This window comes from Salminus brasiliensis, chromosome 14 (assembly GCF_030463535.1).
Source record: "Salminus brasiliensis chromosome 14, fSalBra1.hap2, whole genome shotgun sequence".
In the NCBI taxonomy this organism is placed as follows: domain Eukaryota; kingdom Metazoa; phylum Chordata; class Actinopteri; order Characiformes; family Bryconidae; genus Salminus; species Salminus brasiliensis.
Window position 1 is genome coordinate 16,500,502 of NC_132891.1, and position 23,179 is coordinate 16,523,680.

General features: G+C 39.2%; 1 protein-coding gene across 1 annotated transcript; it reads right to left on the minus strand.

Moving 5' to 3' along the window:
- Window positions 1–3,896: 3,896 nt before the first annotated feature.
- On the minus strand, window positions 3,897–22,289 carry LOC140577362 (sodium-dependent lysophosphatidylcholine symporter 1-like). The gene is made up of 14 exons (XM_072697301.1): window positions 22,093–22,289; window positions 20,465–20,584; window positions 17,904–18,028; window positions 16,960–17,092; window positions 16,496–16,574; window positions 13,538–13,725; window positions 11,376–11,466; window positions 10,408–10,529; window positions 8,384–8,467; window positions 8,163–8,246; window positions 7,901–8,013; window positions 7,555–7,698; window positions 4,397–4,573; window positions 3,897–4,175 (listed from the first exon to the last, which is right to left on the minus strand). Exons 1-14 carry the CDS (start codon window positions 22,162–22,164, stop codon window positions 4,139–4,141), a joined length of 1,569 nt encoding a protein of 522 aa, XP_072553402.1. The 5' UTR covers window positions 22,165–22,289; the 3' UTR covers window positions 3,897–4,138.
- Between the last annotated feature and the right edge of the window lie 890 nt (window positions 22,290–23,179).

The following is a 23,179-nucleotide window of genomic DNA, read 5'->3' on the forward strand; positions in this document are numbered from 1 at the left end:
TTTTATATTTTGTACTGTAATATTTTATTGTAAAAAGAATAACAAATTAATTCAATTATGTAAATAATAAAAGTAATGGTTAAAAGTAAAGTAAAAATATATTTGATTTTTTTTTTTTTTATCCAGCGTCCCCTGTGCCGTGGAGGCTCGAAGGCTATATAGTTTATAAGATTTTACAGTGGATCCTTTCGTAGTTTGTGAATAAATATGATGTTGGGGAGATGTGTGTGCAAATTAGCAATGTAATACAAACCCTTCTCTCAATTTTCTGTTGTCTAATTAACAGCAAAAACGTCTGAAGGTCTGAAAAGGTGCGTGTGCAGTTCTTCAAGTCTTTGTCTGGTTCTGGATCTGAAAACGTAGCGTCCCGGAAAGACATCTGTCAAATTTGCAACCATGTGTGAACTGTCTGCAGCTGCGTACAAAAAAATCAGTCATATTTATTGTGATTAAAATCAGTGACCTAAATTACTTACGTTTTAAGTGAACTCATCATTAGTTGTTTTTCCATTTTACAATCTCTGTAGCCTCGAGATTAGTCTGACAGCTCAACAGAGCGCTAACAGGCTAACCAGCTCCAGTAGTACTGAGACAGGCTTGGTTCAGATTTTAACTTTAACTGACTGTAAAACTGAAAATACAATAAATAAAAGTTACGAGCCTGAATCGTTCATGTTTAAGCTACACTTTACATCACATACCAACAAACCACTAGCTAGCGCTAAGATAATACAGGGAACCTCACAGAGAAAATGCATCATCTTAGCAAATACATCATTTATATAACTTTTTTTACTTTTTTTTTGTTGCATAAGACATCCCTGATTTACGTTCATGGTCGTGTCTGACTGTCATTATAAAAACGTTAATTAAAAAGACTGAAATATTCCAACGTCCCAACTCCTCAGTGGGAAAGTGGCTATTGGCTGTCCTAAAAGTAGCTAGAAGTCGTTACATGACGTAATCGTCTATTTTGCATACTCGTCCAAATTTGCATAATTGTCTAAATATGTTAGAACTACAAATTAACTCCGAATAAATGAACTACTCCTGTTGATCCTTTTTTGTGCCTTTTAGCTAAATATGCCGTCACTTCTCAAAATAACTTCATGACTTTAATTCTTTGTCTAGACCCACATTACATAAATTATTTTTACATAAATTATATAAATCAATTTTGTCCTGTATTGTTACACTTGAAATGTAAGCATATAAAATTTAATCATTAAATACTGTTATGTGGGGAGGAACTGCTACTCTACACTCAACCCCCCACCTTTATCTGGGCCTGGGACTGGCAAAGTGACCTTAAAAGAGACACTTTTGCAGAGTGATTTCTTTCTTTTTTTAGTTTATTGTGAGTGAGTGAGTGAGTGAGACTGTGTAAGTTAAATACAGTAACAATAAACCAATAATGTATTTAACTTACACAGTCTCACTCACTCACCTCAACACTAACAATAAACCACTGTATTTAACTTACACAGTCTCACTCACTCACCTCAACACTAACAATAAACCACTGTATTTAACTTACACAGTCTCACTCACTCACCTCAACACTAACAATAAACCACTGTATTTAACTTACACAGTCTCACTCACTCACCTCAACACTAACAATAAACCACTGTATTTAACTAACACAGTCTCACTCACTCACCTCAACACTAACAATAAACCACTGTATTTAACTTACACAGTCTCACTCACTCACCTCAACACTAACAATAAATCACTGTATTGTAAGTGTATTTGCTGACCAATAATTCCTTGTAATGATCTCGCTTGAGTTTATCAGTCACTACCTGTGTTAGCACCGCTGCTGAGGACAGTAACTGAAGAACATGTGTGTTCAGCTCAGAAAAGTCTACAATTGCACCAGAAAAAGATGCTAGTTTTGTTGCTATTCGCCTTTTTTTTATGTTGCTAGAGGAGTCTCAAAAGTCGCTAAATATAGCGACAAAGTCGTATAGTTGGCAACACTGTGCAGCACAGAAGGCAAATCCAATAGCTGTTAAGTTCTTTAGTCTAATCATCTGTATGGATCAAGGGAGGAATTGGATAGTCCACCCACATGTCTATCTTTTCAGCTAAAACACATCTGGAGGAAGCCATTCAGGACTCTGTATTGCTTTAGGAAAAAAACAAAAAAAAAACAGGCTGAGCTGCCCAAAAATGCCACGACAACAAACATGCAAAGCAAACTAGAGCAAACGTTGAAAGTGCTTTTTTTCCCAAACTGAAAATGCAGAAATAGCAATGCTACAGGTGCAGCTGCACTATAATGCACTGAGCCGAATTTTTAGCACTTAAGAGAGAAGAGTAAAGCGATGTTTGGGTGAGACCTCCTTCAGAGAAATATATGGAATACTGCTCAGCTGTAGCGAACTAACACAGGTAGTGACTGATAAACTCAAGCGAGATCATTACAAGTAATTATTGGTCAGCAAATACACTTGACTATTTTCACAGCAGCTAATTGTCATGATCCGTATTCTAATTGTTTATAGGTTTATAAATTTAAAATCAATAAGCTAAATGTGTCAGGTTGGTGCTGTTTTTCAAACAACTTGCACGTGTCCATACTGTACTGTACTCTAACTTTCTTTACTTAGTGTTTTTTTTACTTTAGTATATATATATATTAAAGTAAATGTCAATGTAAAAAGAGAGAAAACAAATAAGTACAAAATATATAGTATATATATATATATATATATATATATATACTATACTTATTCGTTTTCTCTCTTTTTACATTGACACACACATATATATATATATATATATATATATATATATATATATATATATATATAAAGTGTGTGTTTACCTTCAACCGCTGGGGGTCATGTTTCTTGAATCTTGACAAATGCTAAAAGGAATAGCCTAGATACTGCTGTCTGTTTCATCTAAACTCCTTTATCATCAAACTTTGACAAGGTTAAAGTGGATACTGGTTTTGATATGCATACACACAATATTTTCTCTACATTCTGTCCTTTATTAAACTATATGGATATTAAAGAAGAGGGATCAATGGCACAAAACCGGCACTTCTGCTGCCATAAAATGCACTCACATCTTCCCGATGAATGATTTTTCACCTGAAACTGATCTGCTGGCGTAGATGTAAGAGTTACAATAGGCAGCGGCTACAAAATAATGTCCAATAACGTGGCATCAGAAAAGAAAGGTACTTCTATGAGAAGACTCAGAGATACCAACAGTCATGCTGATGGGGCTACAAAGTTCAGGGGTTGAATCTGAAGTGAAGGTGCACCAGTTAAGAGCTCTGCTACAACTGGCCTGTATGTGAAGGTGGCTTGAAATAAATCATTTCTGATGAATGAACCCATGTCAGAGCACATGTGGAGCTTATACTGTATATATACACTGCCTAATTAAGTGTAAGTTCCTGTAAGTGTAAGTTCCCTCCTTCCACCAGAACAGCTCTAAAGGTAGGGACTGCACAAGACCCCTGAAGATGCTTTGAGGAACCTTCACTGAACCTTTTCATCTAAAAACCTTTTCTTGGAGGCACCTTAAGAGGTTCCTCCACAATTTCAATCTGAAGAACCTTTAAAAGTTCCTCAAGGATCTTATACTTTTAACAGTGTTGGACAGCGAGAGTGACGCTTTAAAAATTGCACTTCTACTAAACTTCATACTTTTCCTTCAAGCCTAACAGCCCACTGACTAGAGCTGGTGCATTGTCAAGCTGAGCAAACAGTGGTACATTGGCCTCTTACAGCTTATCTGAAGGCAGTTGCGCTGTACTGTGATTTATAATGAATAAGGTGTAGAGAGGAAGTTCTAGAGCAAAGAACACACTGAGTAATACAGATCATCAGAGGGTGCTTCTGACATTGAATGCTTTAGAGAATACAGGGTTTTTCTAAAAAAAATTTAATAAATGTATTATAAAAGTGTTTTGTCTCAAAGTAGCAATCAGCTTTGAATATGTGCACATTTGGAACAAGCATAAAAATGTATTTGCTACAACAACCGTATTAATAGAATAAAATAATTCTTACAGATAAAAAGTTTATGTCCATTATTTTTCTCAAAATGTCAATGTAACAATAAATGTTCACAGTTAATACAATGTCCATTCCGATTCGGTGAGAATTCTTCACAGATAAACTTCCTGCAGTGTTTCTCCTTTGGCTCTGTACAACAGGGGATGAAAGGGACAACCTATAGTCACATCATGAGCTAAGCAGTTCTGTTTGATGCACCATTTAGATGCCAGTTATAAACATAAAAAAATGCTCCCAGCAGATGCTGGACATAGAGAACTCATCGTGAATCTGGAATGCTTTAGCTCCTCTCTTAGTATTCATTATCATTCAACGATTCGATCAGACATCAACCATAATGCCTCACTTACACTGCTTTCTTCAGTTCAGTCTGGATCTGCTGGCGCCGCTGTTCATTGATGGGGTAGAAGAAGAACAGCACCAGGCCAATCAGCAGGAGGGCGATGGGAGCAGGGGCGATGAGCACCCTCAGTGTGGTGATCACTCTGGGGTCGTGCCTACACGCTCCAGGCTGGTAGCCTGCAAAGCTGAGCATTACAAGTGCATTATTGTACATGTGTTAGAGCAGTGATGACCAAGTCTTAAACTGGAGATCTATCAGCTCCAAACTAGAGGGATGGGCGATTGATACTGAAGTACTTTTGCATTTGACTCTGAGGTTTCCTTTTAAGAATTGATTCCAAGTGATTCCAAATATTGTCTTTGGCCAGTACTGTAGTATATTTGAACCTGTATTTGATGCTGGAAAAAGCAGGGCCAATGAATGTGTAGGACAGGAACACACATACACAGGCTTTATACAGGCACACAGTGAGACTGGATATTTTTAGAATAGTTAAACACCCTTAATTCTTATACAGTGAGTCCAAGAAGTATTTGATCCCTTGCTGATTTTCTTCGTTGGCCCACTAATAAAGACATGATCATTCTATACTTTTAATGGTAGATGTATTCTTACATGGAGAGACAGAATATTAAAAAGAAAATCCAGAAAATAAATCTAAGGAATATATATTAATTGATTTGTATTTCATGGAGTGAAATAAGTATTTGATCCCTTAGTATTCATTAGCAGTTCTGGCTTTTACAGACCAGTTAGACACTCCCAATCAACTTGTTACCTGACCTGAAGCCACCTGTTCTCACTAATCACTTGTGTGAAAAACACCTGTCCACAGAATCAGACAGATCACACAGATTTCAAGTCTCCAACATGGGTAAAACCAAAGAGCTGTCACAGGACCTCAGAGTCAGAATTGTTGACCTTCACAAAGCTGGAATGGGCTACAAAAAGATTAGTAAGGTGTTGGATGTGAAAGTAACAACTATTGGTGCAATTATCAGAAAGTTTAAAGAGTATAACATGACAATCAACAGACCTCGGCCCGGTGCTCCAAAGAAGATTTCGCCTCGTGGGGTGGCAATGATGCTGAGAACAGTCAGAAATCGTCCTGCAACCACTCGGCAGGAGTTAGCAAATGACCTGAAGGCAGCTGGGACCACAGTTTGCAAGGAAACAATTGGCAACACTTTGCGCAACAATGGATTCACATCCTGCAGTGCCCGAAAGGTACCCCTGCTGAAGAGAGCACATGTGGAGGCGCGCCTCAAGTATGCCAATGATCATTTGAAAGATGAACCAAGTTATTGGGAGAAGGTTTTGTGGTCAGACGAGACCAAAATTGAACTTTTTGGCCTCAACTCCACCCGCCATGTGTGGAGGAAGAAAAATGCTGCCTATGACCCCAAGAACACTGTGCCCACCGTCAAGCATGGAGGTGGAAGCATAATGTTTTGGGGGTGTTTCTCTGCCAAGGGTACAGGGCTACTTCACCGCATCACTGGGAAGATGGATGGAGCCATGTACCGCACAATCCTGAGGGACAACCTCCTCCCCTCTGCCAGGGATCTGAAAATGGGCCGTGGTTGGGTCTTCCAACATGATAACGACCCTAAACATACAGCAAAGGCAACAAAGGATTGGCTCAAGAAAAATCACATTAAGGTCATGGAGTGGCCCAGCCAGTCGCCAGACCTCAATCCGATCGAAAATCTATGGAGGGAGCTGAAGGTCAGAGTTGCCAAGCGACAGCCCACCAACCTTCATGATTTAGAGAGGATCTGCAAAGAAGAGTGGGCCAAAATTCCCCCTGGTGTGTGTGCTAAACTTGTGGTTAACTACAACAAACGTCTCACCGCTGTGCTTGCAAACAAAGGCTTTGCCACTAAGTATTGAGTGTGTTTGGCAAGAGGGATCAAATACTTATTTTCCTCATTGAAATACAAATTAATTAAAATATATTCTTTAAAATTATATTCTGGATTTTTGTCTTGATATTCTGTCTCTCCATGTTAGAATATATCTACCATTAAAAGTGCAGAAGGATAGTGTCTTTATTAGTGGGCAAACAAAGAAAATCAGCAAGGGATCAAATACTTCTTGGACTCACTGTAGGTTTCTATCGATGTCTGCATTCATTCACTGTAGAAATGAAAACAGTTTCTCTTTTAATGTGACACAAATGGCTCTGGTGTTCCACCTCTCCGCCTGAGGAGGTTGCCATCACCTCAGTATTGACTTGCTTACACCTGTATTTTGAGACATCGAATCTCCAGCAATTCAAAGCATGTCATTCTCTACTTCTGGTTGGGATATGAGTTTTCCAGAAGCGTCCGGACCTTGGCGAATAATGAACAAAGGAAGGATGTGAGGAAAGGAGGAGTCAGTTCTGCGAGGGTTTCCCAAAAAGCTTCACGAACCGAAACTTAACCAAGTAAAATACTCCTATAGACACATATGTAACCTTATTAATCACCTAAAATGGCACAAATAATTAAAATGCTATTTTAATTGTATTATTATTATTATTATTATTATTATTATTATTACATTATATGTAGATAATGGACACATTCAGCTACTTTAGGTTGCACCCATTGCAACATAAATAAAATAAAAAGTATTTAATTTCTCATTAATTTCTCACACAACAGATATTATGAACTGCAGGCAAAACCTACCTAAAGGAGCACTTTGTGAATAACAAGTAGGTCAGGTTCCTCGAGAATCTGCAAGTGCTCAATTTCCATTGGTACTTCAGTTTAGCAGGTATTTAGGACAACACTTGTTAATTAACAAATGTTCTTAAGAACTAATTTACAAAGTACTCACCCCTGATCTACATTAAAGCTAAACCTTGGATGGGAATTTCATAGATTTTTCAAATGTTTCTAATGCTTAAAGTCACTCAGAGTGGTCGGTTTGAAATGCTCACTAAGTGTTCTGGTGAAACTTATCAAGTTAGAATTGTTCACAGTGGTGCTCTTCAGGTAGATTTTTGGTAGGAGGATCAATAAGGTTGATTTGATCAAATTCTTGGGTTTTTTTTCTCCACTAACACTGAATCATACTGATGTAGGTTTCATCAGAACCACATATAGTATCAGGCTTAACTCAGGCCAGCAGCCACAGCCACAAGAAGTTGGTCTGATGGAATGACGTTCTTACTGAAGCGCTAGAGTGGAGAATCCGTTTGCAAGTCCTCCTCCAAACTTGTTGCAGAAGACATAGCAGGAGTAGAACATGGGCTCCAGGTCTGTGAATGATGGGTTCTTCACCTTAAAGTCGTCCACCACATCTGGCAGCATTGACCTGCAAACAGAAGTGAGAAACACTATAAAACGATAAAAAAAGAGAACAAGTAGCAGCTAACCAATTGGTGTCTCTTCACATCACATGAGGCTGCTGTGTGGAGTAAATAGCAGATGTCTTCTTTTTAACACTGAATCAAAACAAGCTTTATTAATATTTTTCAGCATCAGCAGTTTAGCTAAAGGGCTGAGGTCTCACTCACCAGGGTAGTAAAAAAAGGGTTGCTAGACTGGTGCCCGCTAAAATGCCAGACAGGGCAAAGACAGGAAAACTGCCCTTCACAGTGGCTATAATGATGAGTGCAGGAATATAGATCTGCAAAAAAATGAAAGAACACAAAACTGATTCTTGCTTTAAATCTTGGTCATGAGGACCACTTATCTCACAATTCAAGCTTCTGACTGCATTAAATTTTTAATAAAAACATCTCTCTTAGTGTGCGCTTGAAGTGCAGTGAAGCTCACTGAAAGGCCGATGAAGATTGTGGTCTTCTTGCCCAGTCTGACCAGTACCATCTGCCATAGAAGGATAGACAGAGTAGCTGCAAACTACACAGCAAAAGAAAATGAATTTGATTAAATAATGTGCATACAACAAATAATTTAATAATTCATAATGCAAAAACCCTAATTATCCCTGCAAACCATATCATGTTAAACCTACATGCTCGGAGAAGACCACTCACCAGTAATATGAGCACAAGGTGCTGAAAGTATGCCCCCATTCCGGCTGCATGCGTACAGAAGAGAGCAAGGTTTCCCTGAGACAGCTGAAATGTAGAATTATAGAATTATTGCTAAGGACACTTTGGTCTCCATAATGTTTGGGACAAAGGAATATTTACTGTGTGTATACCCACCTCCACTTAATTTCAAGGCACCACAACATTTGGGACAGTGGGCTTGACATGTGTTAACATTCTAGGGAGTCTAGATTCATCCTTGGAGTCTGACCTTGGAGTTGGCTTTTGCTGTTTGTCAGCATCAGGACCACAGTTGTGCCAAAGAAAAAGTCAAGGACACCATTTTAAGGCTGACAAATCGCAGTAAAACAGTAGAGACACCGGTCAGAAGTCTCTCAATTGGTGCAGCCTTTTAGGCACTGACACCATTATCAGGAGACTGCCGTGGCTGGGAGTCCGAAAGTATAATTGGCCTCGCTCTCACTGGGTATGTAAGGTGGCCCTCCCTCTCCTCCATCACTCCCAGAGAGTTAACGGAGATTGGGAGCGATGGTTGAAATGTGGTTGGCTGGCTTCGTGTGACTAAGAGGAAGCACATGCTAGGAGTCGTAGCTTGTGTCAGTAGTAGTGCGAGCGGTAGGCCTGCACAGATGATACAAGAATATTTTGAATCATAATTAAGAGAAAAACTGATGCAAACCACTAGATGTCTTGTGGACAGATCAGACCAAGATTGCCTTGCAACAGAGCAATAGCAAGTTCTTTCTACCAAACTGCAACCTGGCCATCCTGTTGTTGTGGCTGACTAGTGATTTCCATCTTGCAGAGTAACCTCTGTGTTTCTGTTCATGACAGTTCTTCTGCTGACAGTAGTCACTGACAAATCCTTACCTCCCCTGCCTCCTGAAGAGTGTTTCTGACCTGACAGACAGGTGTTTGGTGATTCTTCTTCATTACTGTGAAAACTCTTCTGTCATCAGCCGTGGAGGCCTGGTTGGAGGCCATGCTTACTAAGATCACCAGTTCTTTCCTTCTTATGAATAATGTTCCAAACAGCTGATTTTGGTAGGCCTAGATCTGGTTGATGCCACTTACTGTTTTATTGTTATTTGTCAGCCTAATAGTGGCTGTCACTACTATAGTCCTCATGCTGACAGCATAAGCTGTATTTACTGTAGTTTTTCCCAATTTGTTAGTGCCAATGAACCCACCCGTACATAGCTCTTCCTAGCACTAGCGATGCTCCAGACACTATGAGGGTGAGGCATAGCACAAGCCTCCTCTAATACACGCAAAGTCAGATGATAGATACCTGTGCTGGTCAGCAATGCATTTAGACTGATGAGGGAAGAGAGCGCATCTACTCATCCAGAGAGAGCACAGCCAATTTTGCTCTCTCCGACTCCGGCCACTGATGGCAAGGTTGCATGGCTCGGGAACCCGCAATCTCTAGACCACAGCGGTAGTGCAACAGACAGCTGAGCTAAATGTGTAAAATGTGCATTTTTTGTACAATCTGTGGCTTGTAGAGGCAAATAAAAATGTCTTTGTCCCAAAAACTGTCTATAAATGTCCTTATAATAGCAAAATGCATGTACGCTATATGGACGAAAATATTGGCACACCTGCTTATTCATTGTTTTTTATGAAGTCAAGGGTATTAAAAATAGTTTATCCTGCTTTCATTGGAGTAACTGTCCCTGCTGTGTAGAGAAGTCTTTGTATTACATTTTAGAGCTCTGCTGTAAGGATTTGATTACATTCAGCGACAAGAGCTGATGAGATCCTGAGGTCAGGATGTTACATGATCACCACCCTACCTCATCCCAAACTCCACAATTCATCCTAGAGGTATCAGATGGATAATTCCAGAGAACACAGTTCCACTGACTTTTTACCCCCCTAGCCCATGCCAGGCATTAGGCATGGTGCCAACAGGTTTATGTTTATATCTGCTCCAGCGTGCATTCCTTAGAAGGGGTGTCCACAAACATCTGGACATACAGTGTATGTTGAGAGTGTCTGACCTGAAATGCAACCGAAGAGAAGAAGAATCCAAACACGAGCCACAGATACGGGGTGTGTTTCAAAATCATCTTCATGCCAGTCAGGTACGACACTTGTATGCGGTCCAGCTTACTCAGTGGAGCTGGTGACGAAGGCACACAAAGACATACAGAGATTTTATCAGTAATTCATCCAGTTCTAAAATACAGACCGCTGTCAAGATATCCACGCTTTAAATCTGAATGTGTGCGAAAGTGCCAGCTTATAGTACTCATCTTAAAACCCTCCCAGTGTACTTTTCTTCTGTTCAATCGAGTAAAATATATCAAAAGTGAATGACAAGTTCTTGCAACCATGGTAAAATTCAGGTCTGTGAGGGTTGTTTTATCCAGTGCTTTCCAACACTGTAATAAGAGGCGTACAGGTGCAGACTTAAAGGGCTCATTTCATACATTTCATACAAATCATACACAGCCAGTTTTTGCAGAATTAGCTATTCTGTGAGAATGCACCTGACAGGGGAGCCACATGCTTCATCTCTGCCACTTCGCTTTGCACTTTTGGTACTAACCACTGCATACCTGGAACAACCCACAAGACCTGCCAGAGATTTTAGAGATGCTCTGACCCAGGTATCTACTCATCACAATCTGTTTGAACTTCAGTTGGAACTTCAGTGTGAATGGGTGGGGCAAACCTACAGAAAAGTTTTTCTGTTTTTGTTTTTGTGTTTTTGTGATATGTTGGTATGTGTGTGTAATGATTTAGAAATGCAGGTTGAGTAATGCTTAGTGGAAGCGTATGAGATTATATTATCTGTTAGCTGTATAGCTTTTTAGTCTCACAGTTCCAGTATAAAACTAAAGAAGCAAACATCAGACAACAAACATGCCCCGAATAGTCAACTATTTTAGATTACGCTAGCCATATGATAACCTCACACTGCTGCAGATGTTTCAGATATTTAAAGAAAGACGTTCATATTTACCCAACTGCTCTTTCACGCCAAGGAAGAGCACAACACAGCAAAGGAAATAGAGAGCTCCTATCACCAAGGCAGAAATCAAATATGCTCTCCTCTGCAGAATAAGAACACAGACAGTCATTACACATCATGTTATTATGGCTCTGTTTTTACTGAGATTCTCATGAGATGCATGCAAAGTACATGCAAAACCAGAGCAAGGACACACAAAGCCGTATCGAAACTCAGATATGACACATATTTCCTCTTTAAACACAGTCAGGCACAAGCTGGTGTAACAGAGAGAAGATGACAAACTTTCACATGCAGCTGCAAGACGAAAACAACACTGGCAAAAAGGCCTCATACACTGTACCTCAGGAGCAAAACAAAATTTAAAAAAAATTATGGAAGGGTCTGCTTGCCGGAGTCAGAAAGACCACAATTGGCCTTGCTCTCTCAGAGGTGGGTTCATGGCACGTCCTCCCCACATCCTAATTAGTCTGATGTTGGACAGCACAGGTGTCTGTTAGTCTGTTGTATTGAAACTGGGGAGCTGCGCTTTATTCTAAATGTGCTGGCTACCTAGTGATGCTGCATCAGTGGCAGTTTGATTTGGGTGACTGGCCTTCCAGAGTGGGTTAAAAATGGGGTAAACTTTTAAACTAATTATTACAAAAGTACATTTTCAAATGATTTATATTTAGTATCACATTCAAGTCTGCACTTTTGACATTTCTGACATGTATCTCCATTTCTGTCAGTTTTTAGTTTTCTCCATGGTAGCTGTAGCTGCTGTGTACACTGTGTAGAACAAGAATCGTTACACCGTCAAAGTTAAAGACATTTTTGCCTTCGCATGTCAATTTACCATTTACATTTTTTCATTGGCCAGTGATGATTGACCCACCCAGGGAGGGCATGGCCAATTGTGCTCTCTTGGGCTCCGGCTGCTGATGGTGGAGCAACATGACAAAGCTTGACAGAATAAAAAAAAACTGTGACAGTTTGTTTAATTGACTTCTGAGTGGAAAATACTTCAAATAAAACAGCTTTTTCTGTCGAATGCAAGAACTTTAACTTTAAAGAGATAGATGCATTACTGGTAAAGATGGCATGTTGGTATTGATGGGTATTGATATTGATTGATAACAGTAGAGCAACCTAAACTGGATATCAGAGGACCTTCAGAACAGACCACGGATCTGCTAATGTTTTTGTGGATCAGAAAAAGAGAAAAAAATCCTGCAATTCTTCAGCCGTGCGCAAGGTTAGGCATACGACATACAAGCATCACAAGGCAGTTTCAGTTTATCTTTCTTTGCAATCCAAGGTACAAGTGTGCGCATACAAATGTCATTAAATGCTCTACACTCTCTTTTCCTACAGGATAGATGTTGTCTCCGATGGAGAGCTGACAATGGATAATATGGAGGTCAGTAAAAAGGTCATATCCACTTATTGTATGAGATGTTGATAATGTAATTGCCGTTGCAGGCCTACTTGAGTAGTTTGAGCATGATAGTCTACTGTAAGGTGCTCAACTGAAAGGGCCCATGTGCTTTATTTAAAAACCATTCCTCTGAGGTTGACGTTGAATGTTTGTATATGTTACTTTAACATGATCATCTCTCATTTATGTAAATGAGCTCTGTTCTGAGTGGCTGTTCTGTACTGTGCCTAGTTGAAAAACAGCAGCCTGGGCTAAAACACCCCAAATAACTTCCACAATGGACTCCAAGCAAACTATTTAGATCTTAGGCCCCATCCACAAGTATCCAGGTATTTTTTAACACTATCAGGTATTTTTTTTCTCTATCTGTCCACATAATAATGCATGTGTGAGCATGCCAACCTAAAAGGGGTTACTTACATAGTTTGATGTGAAATTTCTCAAGGGCAAGTGTAACAGGCAAAACAACGCAAAGCACATTTTCTAACAACAAAGATTTACTAGAACTACTAGGGTTTTTTATGTTGCAATGACTCCTGATCAGGCAAAGAAGTGGATGTTCTGTAACAGTGTTAATTAAAGAGTAAACCCAGACATTATTCGACAACAACCATGCAAAATCATGCTATCAGCGTTTTCACAATTGGTTTTGGAGCAGCATTGGTCGATGCAACTAACAGATTCTCTACCAGAACAATCCCCAGAAAAAGGCATGTGAGTGTGTTTGGCTTACTGTATTCTGCAGCGTGTCAGACAGAGGGGAGGTGAAGTTGTGGTCCAGTGCAGCTGAGTAATTCCCAGTGAGTGCTTCACTGTCATTTAGTTGGCTGCAGGCATTTGCTTTCTTAGCATGGTAGACCCCCACAATCTGCCCCTGAATAGCAGCTCCCAACAGTGTCGCAAACATCTCCATCCCCATTCCTATAGAGAAGAAAGATATTATGGATTTTGTTCTATTCCCAATGAGGAATAACATGAGAACAAATGAAAAAAGAGAACTGTCCTTAAATGACCATATCTTATTTCCCAGTTTCCTACACTAGTAAAGCAGAGAGAGACAGACGGGCTGGGGCCAGGAAAACATCTGTTCCTGACTGATAAAGAGCAGACAATTCAAACAGGTGTGGTCACAGTTTTCCCAGTAAAAAAAATAAAAACACTGTATTATACACTTTCACTATGGCAACTATTATTAATACTAATGTAAACAGGCATTTTTCTCTTCCAAATCTTCAACAACTAACTTACTACTAACTCGGGACATCCTGATCCATTTTTGAATCCAGCATGGTGTCCACTTCTTTTAAAAAGCAGCATGGGGGTCTAGGTTTGCTAACAGAGAATTGCACAAGTGTACATCAGCTGGCTGACTAGCAAATTACTTTTCTTTTTCTGACTGTTAAAAAACAGCTGGGCCACTGACATACTGACTAACAGTAACTCTCAGCTCTACATACAGCCTCTATTAGAGCTGTAATATAATAACAAGACCCAATACACCTATTCATGAACTATATTAATGTTCAGAGCAGGGCTGCATGAAACTGGAAAAATGGACACTGCATTTTGTAATATTACAAAACACAGGAATGTTCACCAGAATCCAAGAACTCATCTGTCAGGTCCGCGTCGCCGTGCCTGCCCCGGGGGCGGTCCCGAGCCGCGGTCCACAGGCTTCAAGTTCAAGGACTCTTATGTTGATGTTCATGTCACGGACTTTTAGTTCTGTATTCATGTTCACGTCATTCACCATGGACTTTTATGTTGACAACCCTCTCATGTACCACGCCATGTTCACGTGTGTTTCATTTACGTTCATTGTATGTTTTTATTTGGTTCACCTGACAGTTGGGGTATTTAGGGAGTGAATGGGATCTCCCCATCGCCGAGAATTATAGTTCCGAAGCCGACCTGGAGTGTCGGCGGCTGTCTACACTTGCTAAGCCAACCTGGAGGGTTGGTGTTTCGTGCTTGATATCCTTGGTCTAAGTTGTGGTTTTCACGAGGACGTCTGAGAGAGTCCGTCAAGTTCATTTGCATATTGCTTCTCTGGTTGCTACGTGGTCGCCTTGAGGATTCGGCGACTACTCTCTAAGCTCCTGTTCACGTCAAGGAAGTTTTAGTTGCGCCTGACGAGCGTTTCGGGGGGGGGGTCGTTTGTTTCTTTTACTGTCCCTGCCAGTGGTTTTTTGGTCTAGCCTCACCCCCCTTGTTCATTTGCCCCATCACGCCTAGCTCCCTGGCTATCCTCCAGCCTCAGGTGGCTTTCATGTTTTTGCCCATGTTTGTTTGTCACGTTTGTATTTTGGTTAATCATTATCCCCTGTGTTATTGCTGCATTCTTGTGTTTACCCCTGTTTGGTTCATTAAAGTCTTGCATCGCACCGTCCCTGCGAGTGTTTACCTGTCATTGATCTAGCCAGTCATGGCATCATGATATTAATAATGGACCCCATGTATCCAAGATTGGAGTAAAATCAATTATTTTTGGCAGATTATCTGGTAGACATGTCATGGAAAATGAGACGAATATGAATTTTCCATTAATTTTGCATCAAGCAGCACCCTGGGATGCAACTGCTGCACATGTGTACATTGCGGAGGCAATGCTGAAACAATATATTGTGCAGCCCTAGAAGTAGAAAATACTGTAACTAATAAATCCCACACAGTGTGGAACCCAAACAAGTGACCAATAAATATATATGTCAAGTGACAAGTAAATGTTACTTTTGCATCTCAACAAAGTCTGAGCCCGCAGAATTGAGATCCTTACTGGACCTGCACATTCTATGAAGTTCAGTGTATCGTACGCACCCTTCTCAGCGCAGTTTAAGGAGAGTGTATTTTTTTATTAAGCAGCTTAAATATAATTAACGGTCGGATTAGCTGTACGATGTACTGAATAGTAGTTTATAATTCTGAAGTAGTTTATAAGAATCTGTAGCTACTAATGTTTTTCGTCTGTGATTACATGTATCATGCTAAATGTTGTGTATCATGAAAAAAGTCTATAAATATCTTGATATAGTATTTTTACCATATCGTCCAGCCCTATCTGTACCACTGGAAGTAAATTAAGCTTTAAACATGTATGCAAACAATTCAGATGTCCAAACTTTCCAAACCATTTGTAATTAGGAAAGCAGTGTTGGAATAGACTGCAGTAATACTCTACCAGAGTATTTAGACAACAGTGCATATGTGGATTATTATCATCATGTCTAGAAAAAGAAAATTAACAAAGAAACCCAGATAGACTATTTTAACTCTTAAATGTTTAGCCTTTTCCTTTAGAGAAAATACAAATAGAGCCAGAGTGTGGTGAGTATACCATCAAAAGACTCTTGAAAAATGGAGAAAACTGAAGAGGTTTAGTAAAGGAAAAGGTCTGGCTGACCTAGATCCACAGCAGCATAAGAAGACAAGTTTCTGAGAGTCAACAGCTTGTGTGACTGGCAGCGCCACCTTGTGGCACAGCATAACACTAACCAAATCTTAGTTTCAACTGTGAGGAAAAGGCCATACAAAGCAATTGCCGGGGCCATGCAACACTGCCAGTGGACCACAGAATAAACTTGGGGGTATTCTAAAACCTTTGACCAGTAGAGCCCAAAGATTGTAATAAAACATCTCAACATAAACAAAAGGCAGAGGAGAATTATGAGTTTGTGTTGAGTATGTATCTTACTGTAGCCAGTAGCAGAGTCTCGATCTTTCTCATTTCCTCCCAAAAACATGTTCAAGGAGGAGTAGGGCACATGGTAGCACTGAGAGAGAGGGAACACAATACAACACAGATTAAGTGGATCATAGAGGCTGTACACCATCCTCTAGAACCAAATGGCCATATTAACCGCATATTAACACTCTTAGTCTTATTACACACTTAGGTGTATTACTCCATACTCCTTAACTACAGGGACTTCTGAAGAAACTAGTGTCTATTCTTTGGTAATAGAAGTTTGTACTAACACTTTGGCCTGCCAGCAACCCATAGGCTTATTTAAAACGTTAATAGAACTCAGCAGTAAATACGCTACATGTGCGGCAATCTCCTATTGCCTCTTACTCTTACTACACGTAAGCCCCATGTAAGCCCAGAGGACAGTGCAGGGACTGTCGTTATGAGGGTGATGATGACAGAGGTCTTACACTAAGGAAAGTGTCAAAAAGACAGGTCCATAGGAAGTACCAGCAGAAGCTGGAGGCAGCAGACATACTGTCCTGAGGGTTGTACCACACCATGACGTAGGAGATCACTCCCAGAGGCATGCTGAAGACAATCCTGAGAGAGGAGAGAAAAAATCAGAGAAAAATATACTACTCAGCAACAGTTCAATTAGAAGTGATTGAAGTATAAAATGCCAGTTTCAATTCAAGGGAGTTAACAAATACATTACATTTACTATTTCTTACATAGTCCCTCCATTATCACTGGCTCAAAAGTATCTGGACAACTGATAAGACTAATAAGCAGTTTTACAGCCAGGTGTGGCCTTGTTCCCTCATTATTTCAATAATAAATGATTAATGGGAACTTTGAGCGTAAGGTGAAGTAGCTGGATGTATCTCTGATTCTGCGTAGAGATCTACTTTCTGCTCAGATAGTGATGTAGTGAATGCTGCAAAACTGACAGGATGGTGCTTCACAGTACAGTTCACAGATGAATAATTAAATATGAAAAGCATACTGCAAAACCAACCAAAGACTGTCTTAAGCTCATATTTGCAGCAAGGTATTAAAATACTCCTTACATTTACAATTCTGTTAGTTTGTCCAATTACTTTTAAGCCCTTTTAAAACAGAGGGTGTACAGATGGCTATAATTCCTAAATGGTTATGCCCCCCATTAAGGCTGAAAAGTCTTCACTTCTCATCTAAACTGCCTAAATCTTGAATCCACTGAGGTGGTGTACAAAATGTGCAAATTCCAGTTTCTGTCTCTTCAGGTTAATTAAAAGGTTTAGTTGTTGTGTAAGGCAAGAAAGTCAAGGGAACTATATAGTGTAAACGTAAAGTATTAAGACTGAAACAATGTACATTATAGTTCCTTCATTCTTATACAGAAAGGTCTGTATATGGTGTCATATTTTACCAGGGAATGAGTTTGCCAATGCGAGTGCGACCACTCTTGCTGACTGCATAGCCCACCATTGGGTCAGTGACGCCATCCCACGCCCGCCCAAGAAAAAGGATTATGGACACGTAGAAGGGCTTCATCTGAAACAACACAATATGTCCACAATGTGCAAAAAACATACCTTGAGTCTCAATGTAAAAGACTTTTTTAGTACATTTGGAGCATTTATATTGTAGCATTTAAGAATTTGACACATTGTAAAAATCTTGCCATTTTCAAATTGTGAAAAAATGTTTTTTCTCTTGTAAATGTACCACTGTACGCAAAGATCTGAGGCATATTTGGGCATACATGTTTTTAGTGCAACAAAACTACCCAATATACACTAACCTACTGATTGGGTTCCACTTTCTGTGTGACATCAAATAAACTGGGTTATATTTGTGTATAAAGCAATCATTGGTCAGCTTTCATCATATTTGTCTGAATTCATATTAACAAATAGGTCTTTCTATCAATTGCGTTCAAATAACTGTATAAAATTGGATTTTCCAATAGTTCAGTCTGAATTGGGAAAGACAGTGCACCTCTCACATGGAATGATCTTCAAAAACATTTTAGATTGGAGTGGTTTATTTCTTTGAATAAAATTTTTTTTTTGTGTATTTGTGAAGTGTATTTGTATGTATGTGTATGTTTATCTATTCTCTAATTGTTTTTTAGGGTGTAGTTTCTGTGTTTATATGTGCTGCTATCTTGGCCAGGGCTCGCTTGTAAAAGAGATGATACTACCCTAGTTAAATAAAGGAAAAAATAATTTAAAAACGTTAAAATAATGTAACTTGACCAGGGGTGCCTAAACTTGTGGATACAATCAAACGCTTGGGGTAAACAACTACATTTCTAGGGGCACTCACGTCATTCAATTTCTAGGGAAGCATTAACATAAACATCTCCATTGCGGAAAATATATGCAAATATTCACAGCAGGACAGACGCAGGGCATTACAGGTCTTCTTATGCAAGAGTCCTTGTTTCCTTGATGTTATCCGATGTACATTTAGACTTTAGCTGTTCGCTCTAAGAGCTCTCCCCCCAGATATATATCCAGGGAACCACAACACAGCTAAGCCAAATGCAATCCATTTAAATTAGCAATCATTTGCTTAATGATATGCTATTTCCTGTTGCATGTTTAGCCCGAATACACTAACATGCTCTGGGGGGGGTTCATTTAGTTCTTGCAAACAAGTTTAAATGTAATTATTATGCATCCTTTTCTTTCTCATCTGTGGTTGTTCAGAATTTTGATGACTGGGCTTACATTGAGAAACCGAGTGCAGATGCAATTTCTACAACAGAGTTATGAAGTACAAAGGAAGTTAAGACAGCTGACAGGAACACCTTAAGACACCAACTACCATCTATTTTGAAATGACAAAATTCAGGGGCACTGCAATGTTCCATTTTGTTCCTTCCGTTTGTATCTCAGTCCAGCTTCCAAAAATGACAAATACAGCTCGCTTTACAGCACGGAATTCCGTGTTTTATTGGATATGATGAAATTGGGACTGAACATTGTGAAACATCGTTATAACCACTTTTTCCAAATCTGGTTTGAAAAGCGTCAACTCAACATTATTTGGAGAGACGGAAGAGTACTGCTTTTTTTTCTAACACTGCTAACTAGAGGTTGCTGGTACTGAGACTTTCACAATACACAGTGTTTCATAATATGCATAAACTGCATGAGATGAAACTGGACAATGGGAAAAACTTACGAATGAATTACAGTCCCACACAGCAAGACTGAGAATTTTCTACAGTGTTTTTATGGTATCCTGTGGTTAAAAATAAAAAATAAATAAAATAACTTTCACTGGAATGGTACCTCTATACTCCAGAAATGACGGGACATGGAAAAAAAGCCTACAACACATTATTAGAGTGTGTTTTATTCATATTTAACACTACTGAAAATACGCAGCTGATCAAATGAGAGTTATGCACCTGGAAGTACCGCAATCCTGTATGTTTACATTCTGATTTGCAATATATGTTTTACAAAATGTTTATATAATGTGATGTAATTTACGTCAAATTGTAGAACTAGCTGTTTTTATCTGACAAACTTTACTTAAGCATTTAAAAGTAGATTGAAACTGCCATATCTACTTTTTTACAGTAAATATAGCCACAAAGACTCTTATTGTAAACTCATAAGGTGAGGTAAGTGATCTCCTGTTGTCATGAGGCACAACTTGTCGATAAAGTGGACACCTAAATTACTAGGGTGCAAATTAATTCCCAGAGACAGCCCTTAGTGTGGAAAAATGACGTTAACAGTTCGAACTGATAAATGTACAACCCACAGCTGCACCATAATATAGTGTTTAACATATTCAAATCATGCAGTAATGAAGCTCTTCCGTAAAGAGTCTCTGAGAAATATGTGCTTCTGAGTGTTTGAAAGCTGGACACTGACTAATAACACACTTGTTGGAGCTTCTGCTGCACTCTTGACCCCAAATTGTCCCTATCCCAGATTTCGAAGTATACAACAATATTGGACTTACATGCACAACGTCCAGAAGGAAGATAGGCATAAAAAAGGCCTTGGCATTTAATGTCATTTGATAGGGCATCCCGCCAACAGCGTAGCATAGTTTCCTCGACAGGGGGATTCCTGAAGGTTTCTGCAAACAAAACAAACATCTTTGTAAATCACAGATGTTTTCATGCATATGTTCTCCTAAACTTTTCAGGGTAGAACACATTTCAACAGCATAGTGTGAAAAAGGTGGCATCTAAGGGCTAACTGTGGGCTGAATCATGTGAAGCCAGAGCTGGATAGGAGATATTGTTAATCAGTTCCATGGGCTTGACTTTTTCTTTTCCAGCACTGAAACTGGATTTATTTCAGCCAATACTGACATCTTTTTCTCTATAAAAAACTAGTAGGTTTTAATGGAGGGCTGTATCAATGTATTACATTTTAGTGTTGAGTCTGATTCCAAGTGATAGAAAAAAAAGCTGACTCCAAAAATCAAGACATAAGAAAGGAGAACTGGACAAAAAAACCCATACAATATTAATTAAGCCCATATTACACTATTATGCTTAATAGTATGAATAACCAGTAATTATGGTAATTATGTGGACTATATGACCTCAACAAGGAAGCTTGTTAAGATAACTACAGCTGAAATACTTTAGCTAGTTAAACCATTCAAACATACCTGATTCTTTTCTTTTCTTATCTGCTCCTTTAAGTTGGTAGATGTTTCAGAGTTGGCAATATGCAAGGCAATCAAAAGGCAATTTCCCAAATCGGTGTGTGGAAGGATGTACTTTTCAGGCATCAGAATATCGATCTACTCTGACTCTGAGAGTACTTCTACACTCCGGTTCAAAGCTTTGAAGTTGTTACACCACTCACACCATAACACCTAGTGCTGAAGAATCGACTATTTTTGGAATTGCATGTAAAATGTTTCCAATGTCAAGTGTTTTCAATGAATATCCAATATCCAAATGCAGGCTATAATGATCATGCTATTAAAAACTCTACTCACCCACTGGGATAACTACACAGTTAGCAGACTAGACTACTTGGCATCATACTGGATCCGGAATTTGTTGCTAATATTTGCTTAATGCCAATACCCACTGTTATGATATTTCATCTCTAACATAAGTACAATTATAATATTAGTATTTTCAAATGATAATATGTCTGCTAAAGTATGCTGGTGAGACTTGAAGGAATTCCACTGAAGCTAGGAGCTCAGTATGTGAGAAGAGTTTTAAGCAGACACTTCTGGACCTTACTGAAGATGCCAAGTTGGTCGCTTCTTCGAGTCATTACTTCAGTGGAAATGTGTGCAGCGTGGTCAGGCTACTGGCCCCACCACAGACTGGCACTAACCACTTCACACGGTCAGCGCAGCTTGTCTCACTGCTGCATTACTGGCTTTTCAAATAACGGCGCAGCGTGACCGGCTGACATTGCTGGAGAAATCTGCTCTACTGTCAAACGTTAGAGCAGACAATAGAGCAAACAAAAAAAGACAAAAGGGACAAAGACAAAAGGACAAAAAAGATTCACGCTGCCAGTCTGGAAGTTGAGTCGACAAGAACAGAACACTGCGGTGGTCTGAAACGGGGTCCCCTAAACGCCCCTCTAACGGTGTGACCTGCTTACCTGCTGCTGGTTCGGCTCTTCGTTGGCGCTCGAAGCCTCCTTCAGCTGCGCATCTCCATTGTCTCGAGCCATGTTGGTCCTCCTCAGCAGCACAGCTCATCCAGCCCCGGCACCTACAACTCTCTGCACTTCTACTCGTTACACGGGTGTCGTCCTGTAGCTCACAGAAGCAGCTAATGTTGTGTGGTGAAGTGCACGAGAACTTGAAGAGCTCGAACACAAACTACAGAGCGCAAGAACAGCGGCTGGACGTCGAAAAACACCCGTGACGGCATTGCTGTGATTTCATTGGCTGAAGCAATAACACCTCTCCTTTCCCAAAACCAGTTCTCATACATATATTAATAAACCAGCCATCATTTACTTTGTTTTACATCCATACTTTCATAAATATATACAGATTATATACATATATAAAAATATATAATATATATATATATATATATAATACATATAACATATATATACAAATTATAAAAATTAAAAAGAGACCAACCATACATTATCAGTTTCTCTTGATTTACTACAGTGTGTTATTAACATTTGCAATCTATTTCATAAACCATTTCAAAACCCTAAATCCCTATTCAAAATATTGCTAATTAGAGCATTTATTTGCAGAAATGGCAACTGCTCAAAAACAACTGCTCAAATAATGCAAAGAAATTATGATAATAATTATAACGCAAAGAAGTTTTTATTCAAATTTAAACAACACAGTAATAATGTTTGAACTTTGAGAGCATTCAGAAATCAGTATGGTGAAATAACCTTGACGGCCATTCACAGCTTTCCTGTCCTGACAGGCTCTCCACCAGGCTTTCTCAAGATATAACTCATGTATCCACATTTTACCAGTATTTCTAAGTGTTGAATCATTTAAAAGACTGTGTTCTGAAACAATACCCAACAATAATACTGAATAAACTTGAATAAAGTTGTATAATAATAGTTTTTTTTATAATCTTTTTACTTGCAATTTATTTGAACGCTTTGTCCCTCCATCATTCATCATTTTAACAAGCAAAATATTCAAAAAAAAAAAAAGCAAGTTTTCTACAATACTCAAAACATGGCTGCCCCACAA

What these genes read in the sequence shown, in the direction of transcription:
- LOC140577362 (XM_072697301.1), bottom strand. Translation starts at nt 22,164, where the DNA reads ATGGCTCGAGACAATGGAGATGCGCAGCTGAAGGAGGCTTCGAGCGCC. An exon ending in CTGACACGCTGCAGAATACA is followed by an intron (nt 11,467 to 13,537) that starts GTAAGCCAAACA and finishes CTTATTCTGCAG; the next exon opens with AGGAGAGCATATTTGATTTC. An exon ending in TGGCGTGAAAGAGCAGTTGG is followed by an intron (nt 10,530 to 11,375) that starts GTAAATATGAAC and finishes CTTCGTCACCAG; the next exon opens with CTCCACTGAGTAAGCTGGAC.